General features: G+C 54.3%; 1 protein-coding gene across 1 annotated transcript; it reads right to left on the bottom strand.

The window, feature by feature from the left end:
• Positions 1–326: 326 nt before the first annotated feature.
• SUSD3 (sushi domain containing 3) lies at positions 327–20,198 on the bottom strand. The gene is made up of 4 exons (XM_058672473.1): positions 20,042–20,198; positions 6,392–6,539; positions 5,785–5,934; positions 327–880 (listed from the first exon to the last, which is right to left on the bottom strand). Exons 1-4 carry the CDS (start codon positions 20,127–20,129, stop codon positions 688–690), a joined length of 579 nt encoding a protein of 192 aa, XP_058528456.1. The 5' UTR covers positions 20,130–20,198; the 3' UTR covers positions 327–687.
• Between the last annotated feature and the right edge of the window lie 485 nt (positions 20,199–20,683).

Genomic DNA, 20,683 nt, shown 5'->3' with positions numbered 1-20,683 from the left:
TTCCATGGCTCCGCTTCCCATCCAGCTCCATGCTTGTGGCTTGGGAAAGCAGTTGAGGACAGCCCAAAGCCTTGGGACCCTGCACCTGCGTGGGAGACCTGGAGGAAGCTCCAGGCTCCTGGCTTCGGATCAGCTTAGCTGCAGCTGTTGTGTCTATTGGGGAGTGAATCAGCGGACGGAAGATCATCTTCCCTGTCTCTCCTCTCTGTATATCTGACTTTCCAATAAAAATAAACAAAAAGTCTTAACAGGGTGCATGGAGTCCTCCGTGGGACTTCAGTTCCATAGGGGTATGTTCTGCTGAGCAAGAGGCCAAGATCACTACCTGCAGTTGCTGAAAGGAAGTTTATTGCTCTTAATCTACTACACAAAAACTAGATCTGCCTGAAATGTCTCCCAGTCTCTAAGGAACCCTGGTTAGAGGGAGGCTGCACCACTGTGCTAACCCAAGCAGGAGCTGCGAATGAGCCACTATAAAATCACTGCAGCTGGGCTTGCTCGGGACCGACCACGCCCCGTCGGGCCCCCAGCGCTCAGCACCAAGGCAACCCCGGGAGGCCTTCCACCCAGAGGCTGACTTCCCAGACCAGTCTCCAGCTAGACACGTTCCGTCGCGGATGGTCCACTGGGTGGTCAGTCAGCCTGGCTCTCCCAGTGTGGATGGTGACACTGGTTCTGGCAGCGTGGTCATCCTGGAAAGTGAGCTGTGCTTGGCCCGGGTGCAGAGAGGGTCTGCCCCAGTTGTTCTGTGTGCACCATCACGCAGGCGTGGGAGCTGCTGGAGGGGCCGCTGGGACTCACAGCACCAAGTGCAAGGCTCCTGAGGTCCTTGTCCACGCTGGGGGTCACACCGTCCAGGTCCCTGATGCCCTCGAGCTCTCTGTGGGGGAGAAAAGGCATGAGCTGGGGGAAGGGAAAAAGGGGCACCCGTACGAGGATCTGGGCGCCAGGGAAGACCACTGTCCGCGGGCTGGAGGCCTGATGTATCTTCCCCCAGGTCCTGCTGCCAACTGGGCCTCGTGTCCCTCCTTCACAGGAGCAGGGGGTGGCCTGGGCCCCAGATGCTAGGAGGCAGGAAGGGGCTGCCAGGGCTTATGCAGCAGATATGTAAACCTCCAGCAGCCTGCTGCTGCTGGGCCTGGAGTATCCAAGGAGGAGAACCCATCCTTCCCCCTGCCAGCCCACCTCCTTCAGCACCCTCCACATTTCTGGAGCTCCTGCAGCCCCAAACACAAATCCACCACTTGTCAGGCTCACAGGACCCTGGCTGCACCCCTTCTACTAGGGCATCTGGTCACTCTGCCCCTCCTAGCCCAGGTTCTCACGTGCTCCCTGTACCCCAGTGTCTTCCCCTCAGGCATAGAGGTCTCCAGTAAGCCTTATGGGAGCACAACTCCACCCACACCGAATCCTCAGAAAACAACACAACACAAAAACAACTCTAGGCATAGGGATCAAGAAATGACCTGTCAGGTCAGCGAGTAAGTTAAATGGGTCAGCAGAGGGGAAAGGAAGGGAGAGAAGGGAGGCGCCGGGTGAGTGAGTTGCTGGACTAAGGGAATCCAGACCATAGAGTTCTTTACCAGCAAAATGGGGTCCTCTTTAAGATTAAGAGTGAATGTGTGCAAGGGCCTGGCATGCCTCAGGAAAGGGTTAATGAAAGCAGAGCAAGGGCAAAGGGCAAACCTGCCCTCCAGAAGGACAACTGAGGACCCACTGGGCAGCCTGGGCCTTGCTTGAGAGGCAGGTGATGTACCACGGTGGATAGAGCTGTACTGGCGCACCCCCGTTGATGGCACGCATGGCGTGTCAGGTTAATTGACAGCAGACAGAAATGGAGTTTTCAAACCACGTCCTTCCTGCCTCCTCTGGCACCATTCAGATTAACTGCAGGCACAAAAAGTGCATCCTGCCCCTTCTGTCTTCTGCACCATTTGCAACACCTGACAGCATGGACATTTCTCTGGAGGCTGCGCACACCTGGCCCCTCCTGCTTTCTGTTGTGCTACCTTAGGTTAGTTAACTATAGGAAAACTCTGGGCTCTGGTAACTCCCTTCCTGTCTCCTGTACATGGAAACTTTGTACTGCGTGGCTCTCAATCTGGCTGCAGGATGAGGGCTTAAAAACCCCTGACTTTCGGGCCCGGCGGCGTGGCCTAGCGGCTAAAGTCCTCGCCTTGAAAGCCCCGGGATCCCATATGGGCGCCGGTTCTAATCCCGGCAGCTCCACTTCCCATCCAGCTCCCTGCTTGTGGCCTGGGAAAGCAGTTGAAGACGGCCCAATGCATTGGGACACTGCACCCGCGTGGGAGACCCGGAAGAGGTTCCAGGTTCCCGGCATCGGATCGGCGCGCATCGGCCCGTTGCGGCTCACTTGGGGAGTGAATCATCGGACGGAAGATCTTCCTCTCTGCCTCTCCTCCTCTCTGTATATCTGGCTGTAATAAAATGAATAAATCTTTAAAAAAAAAAAAAAAAAAAAAAAAAAACCCTGACTTTCGTTGCTCAGCACAATGGCTCCTGGAGCGTAGCGGGAGCTGCTGTCACCAAGCTTGGGTAGTAGATTCCTCCTAACATCCTACACTTGGGTCCAGTGTGATCTCTCACACACCCCACAACACAGCCAGAATCGAAGTCCCTACCAACTTGAGCAGAATGCTAAGTAGGGGTCCCCACGTGAGGGAGAGCTTGGGAGAAGCCTGCTCCAAGCATTCCTTGCTACCCCCTCGTGGCTTCACTTCTACTTCCTGTTTCTAGAGCTGGATGACTGGAGTTGACCCTGAGTGGCCTCTGGACTTGCCTCCTAAAGCCCCTCTGGGCACCCTCAGGCACCCCACCCTGAGGCCTCTCCCGCTCCATGGGGAGGTGCCCATCTGTGCACAGCACAAGTCCTTAGGTCTAACAGCTGGCAGCCCTGGAATCCCTGAACTTCCCGTTCAGGCCAGCCACAGATGGGGCCAGCAGGCAGGGCCCACACTGCCCCTCCCCGAGGGACTTTCCTGGTGGGGACACAGGTCAATCCTGTTGCAGCTCTGTACTGAGGACAGGATCTCAGAGGGGAAAGGAAGAGGCTTTGAAAGCAGCCTAGGAAATGTGACTACACACAAAGGCAGGAGTCTAAAAAGCCCCGGGAAACTTGCACCAGGCCAGGCTCTCCTCTTAGTCAAGGGGCCCCCAGTCGCTAGGAGGAAAGCATCAGCAGGTCAATCCAGCACAGCCAATGAGTGACTCCCACTGGCCAGGTGTGGAGAAAACAGGCCTCCCTCCACAGCAAACACCTGCGGCACAGGTAGCAGCGAGCAGGCACAGCAGGAATGCTCACAGGCTCCATGGCTATGGTAGGAATGGAGCTGAACTTGCTTGTCCTGGAATCCTGGACAAAGATCTCGGTTCCTTCCTAGGCTCTCCCAAGAGGTGCTGTTGGCATGTGGTTCAGTGGCTAAGATGCTGCTTGGGGACCACAACTAAAGCGTCTGAGTTTGAGTCCTGGCTGTTTTCTCTTACTGTTAACCTCTGCTAATGCACACCCTGCGAAGCACTGGGTGATGGTGCCAATGGCTGGTCCCTGCCACCCACATGGGAGATCTGAATTGTGTTCCCTGCTTGGGCCTGGTCCAGCCCAACCATCATGGGCATTTGGGGACTGGATCACTGGACGGGAGATCTCTGTATGTCTTCCTCTCTGCAATTCAACTAAATAAGATAATTTTCTGAGAGAATGAAACAAACAATAGCTTGAAGCACAAAGACACACCCCCACAGCCTGACAGGTTCCTTGCGGAGATCTAAAGGGATCTTAGAACATCGGAAACAGTGTGAGGTGCAACCTTTGGGAGGTGATGGTGAGTGGATGAAGTCATCATGGGGAAGCCCTGGAGAGTCTGTAAAAGGAGATCAGTAGAGAAACACACACGGGCACACACTGCCATGCACACTCCACACACACGTGCTCATTCTGTACAAAGGTGGACACACATGTGTATACTCCATACACAGGTGCACACACGCTCAGCCCACACAAAGGTGCACACGCCCTGTCTCTCCCCAAACAATGCCCTGCCATCAAGGCCACTGCTAGATGCTGTCCTCCCGTGCAGCAGAGCTGGAGCCACATAAACCTGCTTCCTTTACAGCTTAGCCAGTCTGTGGTTCTGAGTGATTAACAGCAGAGGAGAGACCAAGATAGGTAGCTGCTAAGAATGAGAGGGAGGTGGCCTCGGGCCAGGCTGTAGCCAGCTGTGGCCAGAGGCTGCAGGTGGCGTGTCTGCTGCGGCCTCTATGACCTCACAGGCACTTGGGGCTTTGGGTGGGGCAACAGGAAAGAGGACTGTTTTCCCGCAGCCACTGGCCGGTTCCAGCATGTCTCTCATGCACACAGGATGGCACAGGCCACGGCCTTTGTCCCGGTGTCCTGGGACAAGAACAACAATGACCTTAGTGGCCAGTGCTCCCTGAGCTCTCCCTTGGGTGGGGAGCAGGGGCACACATGCAGACTTAATGGAAGTATCCGGGCAGCATTGGCATCATGGTCCCTGATCCACCCGTATGAGTGGGGCTCCTGGAACAGTGCTGACCTCAGGGTCCCCCAGAGAGGTAGGACATAAGCCTGGGACCCCCGCGCAAGGTGGCATGTCAGGGGACACTAACTTGGCCTTGGAGCCCATGGAAAGCATGCAGGGCAGCGACAAGGCTGGGCCAAACAGGTGACTGTAAGGTGGGAGAGAGCCAGGGAGTCCCGCACACTTGTGACAAGTACACACTTATGTACTTGTGACATTTTCCCAAAACAAGTTTTAGGTGAGAGAAAAATCCAAGAATTCAGAGTGATGTTAAGACAGCAAAACAAAAACAAAATAACAACAACAAAAACAAAAAAAGAAAGAAAAAAAGAAGAGATACGAAAAGAGCTGATGCCTTTTCTGTAGAATCGCAACAGAATGACCAAGGCCACGGTGCCTCAGCCCCAACCTGAGAGGCCCAGCAGGGCCATACCGGATGCTGAGCCCTTTTTCACATACTGAAAGTAGGGGACCTGGAGACTCGTCTCAACCAAGAGACCCCAGCAGCAGCCCCAGCAGGGACAACCTGGCCAGTGTGTGACATCTGCATGTACGCCTGCTCAGAAATGTATAACTCAGCTTGGTCAACACCAGACAGAGCGAGGTGGGTATCTCTGTTCAAGATCACTGGTCAGGGCCCGGCGGAATGGCCTAGCGACTAAAGTCCTCGCCTTGAAAGCCCCGGGATTCCATATGGGCGCCAGTTCTAATCCTGGCAGCTCCACTTCCCATCCAGCTCCCTGCTTGTGGCCTGGGAAGGCAGTCGAGGACGGCCCAAAGCCTTGGGACCCTGCACCTGCATGGGAGACCCGGAAGAGGTTCCATGTTCCTGGCTTCAGAGCGGCGCAGCACTGGCCGTTGCGGCTCACTTGGGGAGTGAATCATAGGATGGAAGAGCTTCCTCTCTGTCTCTCCTCCTTTCTGTATATCTGACTTTGTAATAAAAATAAATAAATCTTAAAAAAAAAAAAGATCACTGGCCAGAACTCAGAAGCCCATGCCAGGAAAGCCCCTCTATGGTGGTCCAGGATTGCACATGATCCTGGACTGCAGGTGTCCAGCCAGCGCTGATGGCAACACAGGTGTGGGGTGGGGGAAGAGAGAGGAGCGTGCAGACCCCGAGTGCCAGGACATCACAGTTACATCAGGGGACTAGAAGGACCACCTTTGGAGGGTGAGTTGGGATGCCCGTGGTGCAGCCACTCCCATCCCAGCCCCTGCTCACCTGGTGAAGCTGTGATTGTCATGCGCTTGAGCACGCTGGTTCCTTGGGCTGCTGTTGCTGTTGTTGAAGTTGAGGCCCTTGATGCCCAGATACGCAGCCTGCACTGTCTCCAGGTCCTCACCTCTCAGCTGGTGCCACAGCTGGGTTGACCTGTGCAGGAGTCAGGAAGAAGGGCCCTGAGCATGCGTGCACCCCTAGCCTCAGTGCATGGAGGCAGCTGTGTGCTCCACAGAGCCTGGGTGCTGCCCGCAAGGTGCAGGGCTGCTGGTGATATGTGTGTGGTGTGTGTGTGGTGTGTCAGGCCTGGCAGTCAGTTTCTTATAAAGCTTGCACTGGTAGCTGGAAAGCAGCAGAAAGATGGGTCATGTTCCCCAATTCTACTTTTGATGGCTGTACCATGCTCTGCACAGGTTGAAGGGTCCTCAGAGTCCCCACTGCCCGGCTAAATGCCTCACAAGCCTGGGCATTGCCCTGCCATGACTACCAGTGCACCACTGGGCTTGCTTGCTAACCAGAAGGCCTGGGTCAGCACTGAAAGTTCTGTCCGCTCCTCCCATGCCTGGAATGCTCCCTCAAGCCCAGCCCAGCCCCAGGCAATGCCACGTACCTGTTAGAACGCCGCTGCTCACTCCTCTTCATGCATTTAAGGAGACAGCAGGTGAGGAAGGCCACGGACATGAGCAGGATGATGGCACAGCTCACGATGGAGGCAATCACGGCCACCTTGAAGCCCAGCGACTCCTGCAGCGGCATGGCTGGGAAGGAGACACCATCGAGTTCCTTGGGGGCAGCCCGGCCAGGCCTGGCCCTCAGCAAGCCCACCCCTAGGGGAGGCCAGGAGGCACTGGCAGCAGAGGCAAGGGTCTGTTTCAACTACATCTGGGGGTGGGGCTATCAGGGAAGGCTCCCCCCAAGAAGGGTACCATTGAAGCAGGGTTTGCAGGGTGTATAGGAGCTGGCAGAGTGGCAGACTGGAGAAGCTGTGACCAGAGATTCAGAGGGATGGCCCAGTTCTCACCACTCAGTGAACACAGCGGCTTCCCAGCATCCAGAACACAGGTGCATTTCCTAGGGGTCACAGGTCTGCTTTCCAGCACTGGTGCCTGAGAACCTATCCTTAGGCTCCTGGGTCCCTCACCCACAACCACTGCCGGAACATACTGCCAGCCTTGATCACGCGCTGAAGCCATACTGGGTGGGGTCTGGGCCCCGTGAGGGAAGGCCCCGGAGCCTGGCTGTCCCTCCTGGAAGGGATGGAGGGCTCCACCTTGGAATTTGTTCCTCCTAGGACCTGACCCTAACAGATGCCCTTGTTCTCAGAGACTCCCTGAGCCTGGGAACATTTTACAGACTCCCAGGAGCCCAGCATCACTGTACCATAGGGTTCTGATCGGGGAGGGGGGCTTAGCATGCAAAGAACACAACAAGGTAACAGATGGGGATCCTCTAGGAAAATATCCACAGGGCACTCCACAGTGCTGTCTCACCAACCTTTCCACACCTAGTACAATAAATCCAACCCTTCCCCAGGCAGGGGGGGTCAGGGTCAGGGACACCAGGGTCTTCCATGTACTATCCTACTAGGTTTACTGCATGCATGCAGGTGTGAATGAATGAGCAACACTTCCTGCTTAAGCTGCAGCCTGTGACACCAGCATCCCATATCAAAGTGCAGGTTCAAGTCCCGGCTGCTCCACTTCCGGACCAGCTCCCTGCTAATAATGCGCCTGGGAAAGCAGAAGAGGAGAGCCCAGAAAAGGTCAGAGCTGGGTCAGGCTGAAGCCAGGAGCCAGGAACTCAACCTGGGTTTCAATTTGGGCAGCAGGAACCCAAGCACAGAAACCATCACCACCGTCTGCCATGGTCTGTGAAGCGGGCAGGCAGCAGACAGAGCCAGGTTATCAAACCTAGGCACTCTGATATGGGGCATGAAGAGACCTGACAGCCAGGCAAGTCTCTCCAGTCCCAAGAATGTTTATAACACAGTAATGACAGCAGTTGGCACTTAGAAGAGGCTGACTGGGTACCGGACACCGCTATGCATGTTTTACAAGTGCTACCTCATCACTCTGCATGCCAACCCACCACATATCACTACAGCAGATAACAGCAAACGGGGGAGGAGGTGCTGTCGCCTACTGAGGCCACACAACTCATCCACTGTAGGCAGAGATGCAGTCAATGTCACTTCCTCCCACACACTGCCAGTTTTGCACGTGATCTGGCTCTGGAATTCATGCAGGACTCGCAAAGCCAAGTCTTAAGTGGGAGGGCCTTACAGCATTAATGGTATCTCCCCCCCCCCTCGGGGAGGGGACTGGTGATAAAGGCGGAGTGTCATGTGACCCACACACTCTACCACCACCATCTTCATCAGATGCCAAGGCAATGAGTTAAAACTGTCAGACCTTGGATTGGAGCCTCCCAAAGCGTGAGGCACAGAATTCTTTTCTCTTGAGTTTCCTCATGCTCTGTGTCCCTTGGCAACTGGCTCCTTGTCACAGCACCAAAGCCCTCTACTGAGTGAGAGGCCTCTAGTCTGATCTGCTGTCCCTAGGGCCGGGCACCAATGATGACACTGTTAAGCCTCTAGCAGGTCTCCTGGTGCCTGGACGCAAGGAACTCTTCCTTTCTATCTTTCTAAAAAATATTTATTGTATTTATTCGAAAGGCAGAGTACAGAGAAAGCCCTTCATCCACTCCCCAAATGGATACAATGCTGGGGCTGGCCAAGCCGAAGCCAGGAACTCCACCTGGGATTCCTCTGTGGGCAGCAGGAGCCCAGGTAATTGGGCTATCTACTACCCTCCCAGGTGTATTAGCAGTTGCTGGATTGGCAGAGCAGCATAACACAAACCAGCACACGGACACGGAATGCCAGCATCTCAAGCAGCTCCTTAACCTGCTGTGCCACAAAGCTGGTCCCTAATTAGATGTTTCTAATTTTTGAGCACTGACTGCATAGGCCCAGCAGGTTGTACTGTGCCTACTGGGTGCTGAGACAAAGATTGACCAGTAGCTTGCAGCAGAGGCAAGCCTGCTGGCTTTGTGCCTGCAAAGACAAGATGATGGAGACAGAGGCTTGGGCACACAGAGCTCCATGGATTCCAACATTCCACACCAGCCCGCTGTGGCCTGACCAACCTGACCTCCAGGCTTGACACCTCCAGCCAGAACTGTTCCCTGGGGGCCAGGCAAGGATGTCTGGCTACTCAGTGAGCCTGATGTGACACAGCCAAGCTCCCCAGCTCCTCAGCTGTCCCTCCTGTAACACTCGTCACAACACCACAGGAGCAGAGGGAAGAAGTCTTTACCACTGCAAGCTCAGAGCGGTAGGCTGCATTGCCCAGATGCCCACTGGTGGGCTGTAGGTTTGAAGACTGCTAATCTGGCAGCACAATAAGAAGTGGGGAGCAGGCACGTGCAACAGAGGTCTAGTCTCTTTTCTTTTCTTTTAATTTGGTTTTTAAAGATTTATTGATTTTTATTATTGCAAAGTCAGATATTCAGAGAGGAGGAGGAGAGACAGAGAGGAAGATCCTCCATTCGATGATTCACCCCTCAAGTGACTGCAACAGCCAGTGCTGTGCCGATCCAAAGCCAAGAGCCAGGAACTTCTTCCAGGTCTCCCATGCGGGTGCAGGGTCCCAAGGCTTTGGGCCATCCAATACTGCTTTCCCAGGCCACAGGCAGGGAGCTGGATGGGAAGTGGAGCTGCAGGGATTAGAACCGGTGCCGATATGGGATCCTGGCATGTTCAAGGCGGGGACTTTAGCCACTAGGCCATGCCGCGCCAGGCCCTTGCATCTCTTTTCTACATAAACGACACTTATTCTAAAACAACACACAGCAGCAGAAGAGAATATTAGAAAAGAAAAACAACTGGCTCAAAATCCAGGAAACAGGGAGAATAAGCAAGAAAAGGCATACAAAGCTCCATTATATGACATGATTTTATACATAGAACAGACTTACAAACTCTTTAAAAACTACTGTGACCTAAATAGTTAAACCAAGTTATATATAATAATCAACCACAGGGACTGGTGTGATATAGTGCGATAAGCCACCACGCGCAAGGCTGGCATGCTCTACTGGAGTGCTGGATTCCATTTCCAATGCATCACCTTCCTGCTAAAGCACCTAAGAAGGTGATACAAGATGGTCCAAGTGCTTAGTCCTCTGCCACCCAGGCAGGAGACCAGGATGGAGTTCCTGGTTCCTGGCTTCAGTCTGGCCCAGCCCTGGTTGTTTCAGGCATTTGAGGAGTGAATCAGTAGGTGCAAGATCACTCTTTCTCACTCTGTCTTTCAAATAAAATAAAAATACATTTAAAGGGGGCCCGGCACCGTAGCCTAGTGGCTAAAGTCCTCACCTTGCATGCGGTGGGATCCCATATGGGCACCAGTTCATATCCCAGCTGCTCCACTCCCCATCCAGCCCCCTGCTTGTGGCCTGGGAAAGCAGTTGAGGATGGCCCAAAACCTTGGGACCCTGCACCCATGTAGGAGACCTGGAAGAAGCTCCTGGCTTCGGTTCGGTTCAGTTCTGGCCGTGCAGCCACTTGGGGAGTGAACCAGTGGATGGAAGATCTTTCTCTCTGTCTCTCCTTCTCTTGGTATATCTGCCTTTCCAATTAAAAAAAATCTTACAATACATGAAAAAGAAATATCCTCCAAGTTGATCTATAGATTTGCTCATAGATACTACAGTGAAATAGAATTGATTTTTATGTGCGGTACTATCCTTCCACCTTGCTGAATCCCTGAGAATCTTGGCTAGTTTTGTGAAAACTGACTAGGTATCTTGAAACTCATATGGAAACACAAAGGATGTGGAATAGTCAAAGCAATCCTGAAAAAGGAATGACAGAGGAACGCCTACATCTCAATCTCAAAGCGTACTGCAAAGTTATGGTCATCAAAACAGTTAGGTACCAACATTAAGGGTAGACATACATACAATGCAGGTAGGATTGAAAGTCTAGAAATAAATGCTCACATTCACAGCCACTTTGCTGAGACAATTCAATGGGGAAGAACAGGTTTTCAATAACGGATGCTGAGACAACATGTGAAAAATGAAGTTGCTTTCTCCACCTCACACTATACACTAAAATTTATACATCATGATTCAGAGATCCAAATCTAAGAGCTAAAATCATGCAGCTCTTAGGAGAAAACATAGGAGTAAATCTTTATGACTTTAGGCTATGATTTCTTAGATACAATACCAACATAACAGAATAATAATAATAATAATAACAATAACAGACTGGATATTGTTAGAAATATTTGTGCTTCCGCTTCACACTGGAGACTCTTGGATGCCATCGGGTGGCCATACCCCATCCCCGGGTACTGAGGCAGTTGGGAGGCTGGGTGCAGCTTCTCCCCTTATCACCTCCTTTTCCCCAATACAGGAGGAAGAAAAAGCAAAGGTGGAAACAACGGTCCCACTTACCTTCCCCTAACCCTTGATCCTTCCTACCCAAATCAAATTATTATTTGTGCTTCAAATATATACACAATAAAGTAAAAAGATTACTTTCGCTGGTAGGGAAAACATCTGTCAATCATATATCTGATAAGAGACTTGTCGTTTGGGGTGGGTCCACATTGCAGCCCTGAGTGCCCGAGATCGAGTCCTGCCTCCACCTGTGATCCAACTTTCCTGGGCGATACTGAGGGATGGCTCACGTGACTTCCTACCATCCATGTGAGAGACCTGGACAGGGTCCTGGCCTCCTGGCCTCCTGGCCTCCTGGTCTGTTCACTCTGGGGAGTGAACCAGGGGATGGAAAATCTGCCTGTTTGTCTATGCTTCAAATAAAAAAAATAAACTTTAAAAAATGATTACAACTCAACTGTAACAGATGACCACATTTTAAAATGAGCCAAGGATCTGAATGGACATTTCTTTAAAGACATTCCAAAGGCTGCCAAGAGGCATATGAAAAAAACTCAACATTATTAACCTTTGGGGAAAGGCAAATTAAACCACAACGGCTGCTACTTCACTAAGTCACCCATACATGCAAAAGACAGTAGCAAGTATGGGGAGAAGGAGGAGAGACGGGGGCCTCAGGTGCTGCTGGACTGTCAGAGGGTGCCGTGGCTCTGGAAAACAGTCTGGTAATTTTTCAGAGCTATATAAAATTCCTCTAAGAGAAGAGAAAATACATGTCCCCAAAAAACTCATACACCAGGGGGAAGGTGTTTGGTGCATCTCACATCAAGAGTCAAGGTTCCCAGTCCTGGTTCCACTTCCCACTCAACCCTAGGAGGTGCCAGGTGATGACTCAGGCCGCTGGGTCACTGTCCCCACGTGGGCTAGGAGGACTGATTTCTTTTTCTGTCTCTGCCTTCCAAATGAATAAAAGCTGTAAAACAACAGCACTAACAAAGTCTCTCAAGAATATTCATTGCAATATTATTTATAGTAACCAAAAAGTTGAAATACCTAAATGTCTGTCTACTCATACATGGATCAGTACAGCACAGTCCATCCATTCAATGGAATACTCTACAACAGTACAAAGGAAGTAAGCACTAACCCACAGATGAACCTTGAAAACATTCCACTGAGAAAAGAAACGGGTCCCAAAGGCCCCATGCGCTCATCTGCATCCTATTTGTACACCATACCCAACACAGGCAAATCCAGAAACCGAAAGTAAGCAGGTGGATGCCAAAGGCTGGCTGCTGGGAGAGCTGAGTGGTGACTGCTCAGGGTGGTGGGGTCTTTTTCAGGAAAATAAAACTACTCTGCATTTGAGAGGGTGACAACTGCGCATGTCTGTGAGTGCACTCCAAGTTACTGAGTTGTAGACTTCAAATGGGGGAACTGTATAGTAGGTGAATACTTCAACAAAGCCATTAAAACGGTTTCTATTTGAAAAGCAGAGCAACAAAGACAAAAGAGATCTTCCAGCTATTGGTTCCTCTCTAAATGCCTATGATAGCCAGGGCTGGCTCAGGCCCAAGCCAGGAGCCTGGACCCCACACGGGTGGCAGGGACCCAAGCACACACCGTCTCCCAGGGTATGTACGGCAAAGGCAGGATTAGAAACAACAGAGACTTGAACCCAGGTACTCACTGAGTCAAGTGCCACCCCCTGTGAGGAAAATATTTTTCAGTTGGAGAAATATACATCAAGACCTAAGACACAGCTTGGTGCAATGACTCAATGGCTAAATCCTCGCCTTGCAAACACCAGGATCCCATATGGGCGCCAGTTCATGTCCTTTTGCTCCACTTCCCATCCAGCTCCATGCCTGCGGCCTGGGAAAGCAGTTGAGGACGGCCCAAAGCCTTGGGACCCTGCACCCGCGTGGGAGACCGGGAGGAGGCTCTGAGTTCCTGGCTTCAGCTCAGCTCAGCTCTGGCTGTTGTGGCTACTTGGGGAGTGAATCAGCAGACAGCAAGTCTTCCTCTTTGTATATCTGACTTTCCAATAAAGATAAACAAATCTTTTTAAAAAACACTAGGGCCTACATGGTGCTATAACTGGCTTCCTGCCTCCTACAGTGCTACCATCTCATCTGAGTGCTGCTTCAAATGCCAGATGCTGCAAAAATTCTGACCTAGCACCCTGCTAACACACCTGGGAAAACAGGGGAGAATGGCCCAAGTGCCTGGACCCCTGCACCCATGTGGGAGACTAGAAGAAGCTCCTGGCTCCTGCGTGGCCCAGCCCCAATCACAGAGGCCATTTCAGATACTTTTTTTTTTAACCTTCTACTGGGTCAAGATAAAAACACGCCAGCCGGGCCTGGCGGCGTAGCTTAGCGGCTAAAGTCCTCGCCTTGAACGCACCCGGGATCCCATATGGGCACTGGTTCTAATCCCGGCAGCTCCACTTCCCATCCAGCTCCCTGCTTGTGGCCTGGGAAGGCAATCGAGGACAGCCCAAAGCCTTGGGACCCTGCACCTGTGTGGGAGACCTGGAAGAGGTTCCTGGTTCCTGGCATCGGATCGGCGCGCACCGGCTGTTTGGTCACTTGGGGAGTGAATCATCGGACGGAAGAACTTCCTCTCTGTCTCTCCTCTCTGTATATCTGACTTTGCAATAATAAAAATAAATAAATCTTTAAAAACAACAACAACAACAACAGCAACAACAAAAAACATGCCAGCCCCCAGGTTGGTGGGAGAACATAAGAAACAGAAATAGCTTCCGGGGGCTGGGGTGCTGAGAGGGAGGGTCTGTGCAGGAGGGGTCAGTGGGCTAGCATTGCCTAAGGATGCGGTGTGAGGAACTGAAGCCCTGGCCTCAGCTACCTTCTGTAACCCAGGCGCGTTAGCTTGCCCATCCCTGTGGAACACCTTGCTAGCCTCATTTGGCTCACGGCTTTGGAGCTTCGCATCCAAGACGAGGCGGTCGCTCTTCGAGCTCTGCAAAGGCAGGAGATGGTAACGGCAGAACACATGGAGGGGGTCATGGGGTGAATAGAGTCTCTCCTGACAACCCTCCAGCAAAACTCTGACGGCCACAGAAGGCCCTTCCAAGGTCACAACCATTGTGAGCTCAGCACCTCCCATCAGGACCTACATCCTAAAGTTTCCCATACCTATGAGAGCATCTTTAACCCAGGAGCCTTTCACATCCACCCCTAGACCCAGAGCTGACCTGCACTGGCCACTGGTCACGCTGCTCCCAGCAGGCAGCAGAGTCAGGCTTTGGGCTTCTAAGATCTGACCCCTAGCTCGGTGTTTGTAGACATCAAGGCAGTGGTGAGCAAAGGCCCTCACAGGGGACAGTCACACACTGCTCCCCACCAGGCTCTTCCAGGGCACTCGTGTCTGGCTCGGGACGGCTTTGGTGGTCAGAGCTGTGGGTGTGGGGTCTTGCAGCATGGGCAGCCGCAGGCCAGCCACATGATTCCTCCTAGGATGCCACAGTGCTACTACTTCCTGGTCCCTGATTTAGAGCAGTGACTTCCTCATTTTTCTGTCTTGGTGGCCCTCCCAGAGGGGCCCCTTCAGGCACAGGTTTGGAAGTAGCTGTTGGGGAGAGGCAGTGAGAGGTCAGCAGGAGCTGGGCTGGTGGTGGTGAAAGAACTTGTAGCCGGGCCCGGCGGTGTGGCCTAGCGGCTAAAGTCCTCGCCTTGAATGCCCCGGGATCCCATATGGGCGCCAGTTCTAATCCCGGCAGCTCCACTTCCCATCCAGCTCCCTGCTTGTGGCCTGGGAAAGCAGTTGAGGACAGCCCAAAGCTTTGGGACCCTGTACCCGCGTGGGAGACCCGGAGGAGGTTCCAGGTTCCTGGCATTGGATTGGCGCGCACCGGCCCGTTGCGGCTCACTTGGGGAGTGAAACATCGGATGGAAGATTTTCCTATTTGTCTCTCCTCCTCTCTGTATATCTGACTTTGTAATAAAATAAATAAATCTTAAAAAAAAAAAAAAGAACTTGTGGCCTCCGATGGCACCTACATCAGTGCCTGGCTGGGTCCACAGCCCAGCCTCTAGGCACAAATTCATCCTTTGAAGCTGAACAAGCATCTGGAGAGGTGGACAAAGAGAAGGAGGAATGGGTACAAGTGACCAGCTGGCTGGGCCAGTGTCACAGGGAGAATGCAGTTGGGTGTTAGTTATAAACACTTGACTCCCTTTGGTCTGGCATCGTAGTCTAGTGGCTGAAGTCCTCACCTCGCACACACCGGGACCCCATATGGGTGCTGGTTCTAATCCCAGCAACCCCACTTCCCATCCAGCTTCCTGCTTTTGGCTTGGGAAAGTAGTCAAAGACAACCCAGAGCCTTGAGACCCAGAAGAACCTCCAGACCCCTGGCTTCCAGTTGGCTTAGCACTGGCCGTTGCGGTCACTTGGGGAGTGAATCAACGGATGGACGATCTTCCTCTCTGTCTTTTCTCCTCTCTGTATATGTGACTTTCCAATTAAAAAAAACAAAAAACAAAAAATTTGACTCCCGCTGTTCCAGAACTGACTTGTGGCAGGTGCCCACACGGAACCAAGCCATAGCAGCCACTAGGGGCTGGCAAGAGATGCCTCATCTTCCACCTGCCTGTGAGTCCCGGCCAGAACCACCTCACCCACACCCAGACAGTGGGGGGACCCCCTGGTCATGTCCCACCCTGGGCCTGTGTCTCTACCTGCAAACACAGTCCCAGCCAGGCAGGAGTGGGGGGCAGGGCCTGGGTGAAATGACAACATCTCCAGCAAGGAAACCACTAGACTTCCCCTAAGTATATCTCAGAAAGAGCCGCATGGATGGCCGGGTGGGGAGAGGGTGGGGCATGGAGAGGGCCCGTCTGGGTTTGCACTTGGTCTGTCAACAGCCACATCCTGAGCTGTCGCCTCGGGTTCCGCTGGGGGAGGGCCACAGCTCTCAGACAGCTGCACAGGCCCAGCGTGCTCCCAGGAGCACCATCCACAACCCGGAGCCAGGCTCTCCCCAGGATGTCCGGGGCCTGCCCCACTCACGGTAACGAGTCTCACCAATGAACATACGGTTTGAAGGGTGAAGTCACCACCCACAAGGGACTGCCACCAGCCTACTGACCTGTCATCTAGTTCAATAAAAGGGCAGCACAATCTGGAACACAAACCCAGCAAAATCAGGGCCAGCTCTGTAAAAGTGCGTGAACAGAGGGTGCAAAGGGCTCAGGGAGGGAGGGGTGGTAGATTCTGGGGGCACACAATGGGGGTGGGGACGACATTAAATGCAGTCCTGGTACCAGATGTTATTTCTATGCAGCCACCAGCACACAGGAGGCAGAATGCCCCAACTGCCATGGCTGCCACGGCTGCCATGGCATTTCCTTTAAAAGTAAAGTGGAAGATTCTAAGACGCTGCGGTTCTGGAGCCTGATTCTGACATGCTCGCTCTCCTGCAGCAGGCTCCAGGCCCAAATTCCTCATTTCACTCATCTTCTGCTTCCCCATCTGTGAGATGGGCAAGAAGGGTGACTGCCCTGGGAAGCCCAAGGAGCAGAGGCTGGCACCCAGGACCACTCCCTAGGTAGGATATTAACAAGGCCACATCCCAAGCACCCCAGGATTCTAGCCTCGCAGGGGACCCCAGTCCCCAGACTCCCACTCCATGGGCTCAGAAGAGCTCAGGCCCACCAGGACCCCACCCCTCAGCCCATGACACCAGAGGATTTGCTCACAGTTCCCTCACACACAAACCCCAGGACAGATAGGGTCTCTTGCCAATACTTCCTTCAGGCTGACTCTATTTCCAGATGAGCAAGCTGAGGTCTGCTCATGCCAAGTGTGAGCTTTCCCTGACCCTCAGCCCCTCCAGATGGCCCTTCCCACAGGAAGAGGTGGGCATATGGTGCCAGGGGCTCTGGTCAATGCAGGTTCACTCATACCCTTATCCAGGTACATTTCATACCATCACCAAGGCCCAGCAGACAGGGTCGGTAGGCTCTGGGTCCCCACGTCCCTGAGGGCTGCACAACCAGGCCCACCTGGATTATTCAGACAGGTCTCCCGACCGCCTGCCACTCCTTGGCAACCCTCCAGCCAAGACCCTTGCCATCTGCCCCTGACATTTTGACAGCCCTGCATTGTAATTGTGCCTAACAAGGCAAATCCCACCTGCCCTCCATACTGAAAATCTACCCGCAAGAACACTGCTGCTGGCCTTGAATGCCACCCCATTCTCCCTTCTAAGCATGGAGCACCTCAAGAGGAGATGGGGAACCATGCTGGAGGCCCTGCCAGCCCTGAACCCTCGCCCTTCATACCCAGTGCTGGGGCATTTTTTTACTGCTTCCTAGAAGCCCACTTTTCCTAATGCAAATAAATCTTACAGGAGAGGGGGAAAATCAACAGAAAAAATTAAGTAAATGAATTTGATGCAAACAAGTAATAAAATCACACGAGGGGCCGGCATTGTGGTGGGGTGGTCCAGCCGCCGCCTGTAATGCCAGCAACCCACCTTGCCAGTCCTGGCTGCACCACTTCTAATCCGGATCCCTGCCCTAACGTGCCTGCGAGAGCGGTAGAAGATGTCCCTTGAGCTTAGGTTCCTGACAAACCACATGGGACATCCAAACGGAGTTCCTGGCTCCCAGCTTCTGCCGGGCCCAGATAGATCTCTCTCTGCTGTTCTGCCTTTCAAATAAATCTTCAAAATCTAAAAAGCACCCCCCCACCCCGACTCCCCTGTGGTTCTGCAGACCCCCCCCCCCCCACCCGGCCTACCTGACAACTGCTCAGCCCACCTCACCCTGGTCCACGGAGAAATGCAGGTCTGGCCTGGGTGGGGCCCATCCAGCCAGCGCCTCCCCCGGCCCGCGGAGTCAGAACTATCCTTGCTTGTTAATCTTTTATCTGGAACCTTGGACCACAGGCCAGTCCTTTCTGTCCTCCTTCCTGACGCCCACGCAGCCCCCACACCCTGACCTTGTAATGTTCCCTGCGGTGCTGGCCAAGGATCGGAGAACGGAGCAGAAGGCAGTTCTGGGACCCAGCCTCACGACGCCTTGACAGTGAGCCCCTGTGTGATGTTGCTCAAGCTCTCCATTTCCCTGGAGGTCTAAGGGCAACTTACACACCTACAGGTCCTTCAGCGGGTGGAACCCCAAGCAAGACCCCAGCTGGGCATGTGGCCCCAAAACCTTGTCTTCAGACAGGCTCCGTTCCCTCCGGAGAGTGACAACTGTTTCCGAGCCTGCGCTGCCGCCTCACTTCGTGGCTTCCCCTCCAGGACAGAACTGGGCTGGTTCCAGTGGAGGCCGAGTGTGCCCCCACCTCCCCACCGCAGTCCCTCCAACCTCCAGAGAGCTATGCCTCCTCCAGCAACGCAGCCAGCAACCACGCACGACGCTACTGCCAGGTCTCAGGGGCCCACAGCCTCCCTTGCTTCACATGAGCTCCAGCTGAGCCTCATTCTCCCCCTCTGTAACATGGGCGCAGCAAAGCTCAGTGGTGGAGCTAGAGAGGAAGCCCAAAGGAGGCCCACAGAGCAAGCCCTCCCTGGTCTGTCAGTCTCCTCCTGCACCCTGCCCCCCCTCAAGGAGTTTCCCCCAAGGTCCATTTTAGGGGTGACATGGCGGTCACCTTAGGGGATGTGAAAATGTCCCCAACACCCACAGCCTCCTTCCATCCCTTCACGGGGAGAAACCGGGGCTGGTGCCAGACGACCACCCTGCCTCAGGATTAAAGCCCTCGCTGAGCTCCGCACAATCCTAGCGGCAGGTCCACCGGGTCCACGACAGCAGAGCACACAGGGAAACTCAGGCAGGGGGTAACGAGGACCCCAAAACTCCCCAGCAGGGGACCCAGTGCCTAGCCAGTGCTCACATACAACATTGAAAGGTTCTGGGGTCTGAAGAGCAGAGATGAGCCAAGCCAGGTCAGGGCAGGCCAGGAGCTGAGATCCCCCACAGAGGTGCCTTCCCAAGCAGCATTTTGTATGCAAACACAACAGACCCCTCGGCACTCCCAGGCCCTCTACCACTGGGGCGCTTCTGGCAAGTCTCCCTCAGGCAGCAGCTCACAGGCCCTCCTGGAGAGCGGGAGCAAAGGGACCCGCTTAGCACCAAATTAAAGAATCACATGCATTATCAAAGCAGACCAAAGTCACAGAGTCTTGGCGGGGACGATGCCAAGCTCTCTTAAGTTTCCGTGCCTCAGTTTCCCCGCCACCACTTCCCCCTACTCCAGCCCGCCCCCGTCCTGGGGAACTGCACGCTCCCCCGGGGCCTGACCCAGCCCCCGCCCTCCAGACCTCAGCTTCCTCCTGTGCAGAACGCTAGAACCCCGTGCCCAGGCCCCTGGGGAGCGGTGCCCACGACCTTGGAGGCAGCTGAGACCCGGGTTCCGGTTTGGTTTCTGTTTCTGAAGTGCTCAGACGTGGAAACAGGAATGCAAAGCCCACGTTCGAACCCCCGCACTGCAGGTGTAGCCTCTTCAGCACATTGTCGAAACTAACACTTTAAAAGTAACTTAACAGCCTGCGCGCTCCTCCTTCCGGAGCGTGGGACTGGGGCTCAGCGGGAGCCCCTGAAGACGCGGCCGCCGCCTCCTGCACCGAAGCAGCGGGCTCCTTACCCACCTCGCCCGAGGTGCCACCAGGTGAGGCCGGTTCCCACTCGCAAACGGAGCCGCTGCCGGTTTCAGCCGCTTGCGTCCGGCTTCCGATCTGTGCGCGGAAGCCCCTGAAGGGTCCAAGGGCTCCACAGACAACCCAGACGGTGCCTCCCGACCTCCGGCTGCGCCCACTCCCCCTCTCCTTTCCCGTCTATAGAATGGGCTCAGGGCCCCAGGACCTCACCTGCGCGGCTCCACGGGGGCGCGGTGGTGACCCAGGCCCGCCTCCCGGGCCTAGCACTGCCACGGAGGGTCGCGGCAGCCCCGCGCATCCTGCGCGCTGCGCGCCTCGGGCCCCGGGCTTGCGGGGCCGGGGCGTAGTCATGCGAGGGGCGGGGAGGCCTGGGCCCCGCCCCGGCGGCCCTACAGCCGCGGGAAGGGGGGCTCCCCGCAGCCCCACGCGCCCCTCCCACCGGGTGCCTCCTGCCCAGATCTCATCCTCACCACCAGTGGTTTCGCTGTGTTTTTTTTTTTTTTTTTTTTTTTTTTGTGATTAGGGTTTTGAGTTCTCAGGGTGCACGATGCCGCAGGTACCACAAGACAAAGAGCAAAATCCCTCCTCCTCCTGTAATCCCCACCCCGATGGTGTGGGTCTGGACTCTGACCTTTGCCCCTACCCCACTCTGGGGGGGGGGTGGGAGCGGAACAAACTCCTGGGGTCTGGCTGGGGCTCTGCCTGCTTCTGACTGGGCACTCAGGGGCTTCTACTGGACCACAGAGCCCAGAGTCCAGCTCGCTCTTGCCTCTGGCCCCACCCAGCCCAGGACGGAGGAGGCCGGTGGGTCCTAGCCTAGACTGCCTGCCATTGGTTTCTGCTCAGAGGAGG

This window comes from Ochotona princeps, chromosome 14, assembly GCF_030435755.1.
Source record: "Ochotona princeps isolate mOchPri1 chromosome 14, mOchPri1.hap1, whole genome shotgun sequence".
Taxonomy (NCBI): Eukaryota; Metazoa; Chordata; class Mammalia; order Lagomorpha; family Ochotonidae; genus Ochotona; species Ochotona princeps.
Note: the sequence above shows the minus strand (reverse complement) of the source record. Positions and strands in the feature narration are given on the sequence as shown.

What these genes read in the sequence shown, in the direction of transcription:
- SUSD3 (XM_058672473.1), bottom strand. Translation starts at nt 20,129, where the DNA reads ATGCGCGGGGCTGCCGCGACCCTCCGTGGCAGTGCTAGGCCCGGGAGG. An exon ending in GAGCAGCGGCGTTCTAACAG is followed by an intron (nt 5,935 to 6,391) that starts GTACGTGGCATT and finishes ACTCCTGCACAG; the next exon opens with GTCAACCCAGCTGTGGCACC. An exon ending in GACAATCACAGCTTCACCAG is followed by an intron (nt 881 to 5,784) that starts GTGAGCAGGGGC and finishes TCTCCCCCACAG; the next exon opens with AGAGCTCGAGGGCATCAGGG.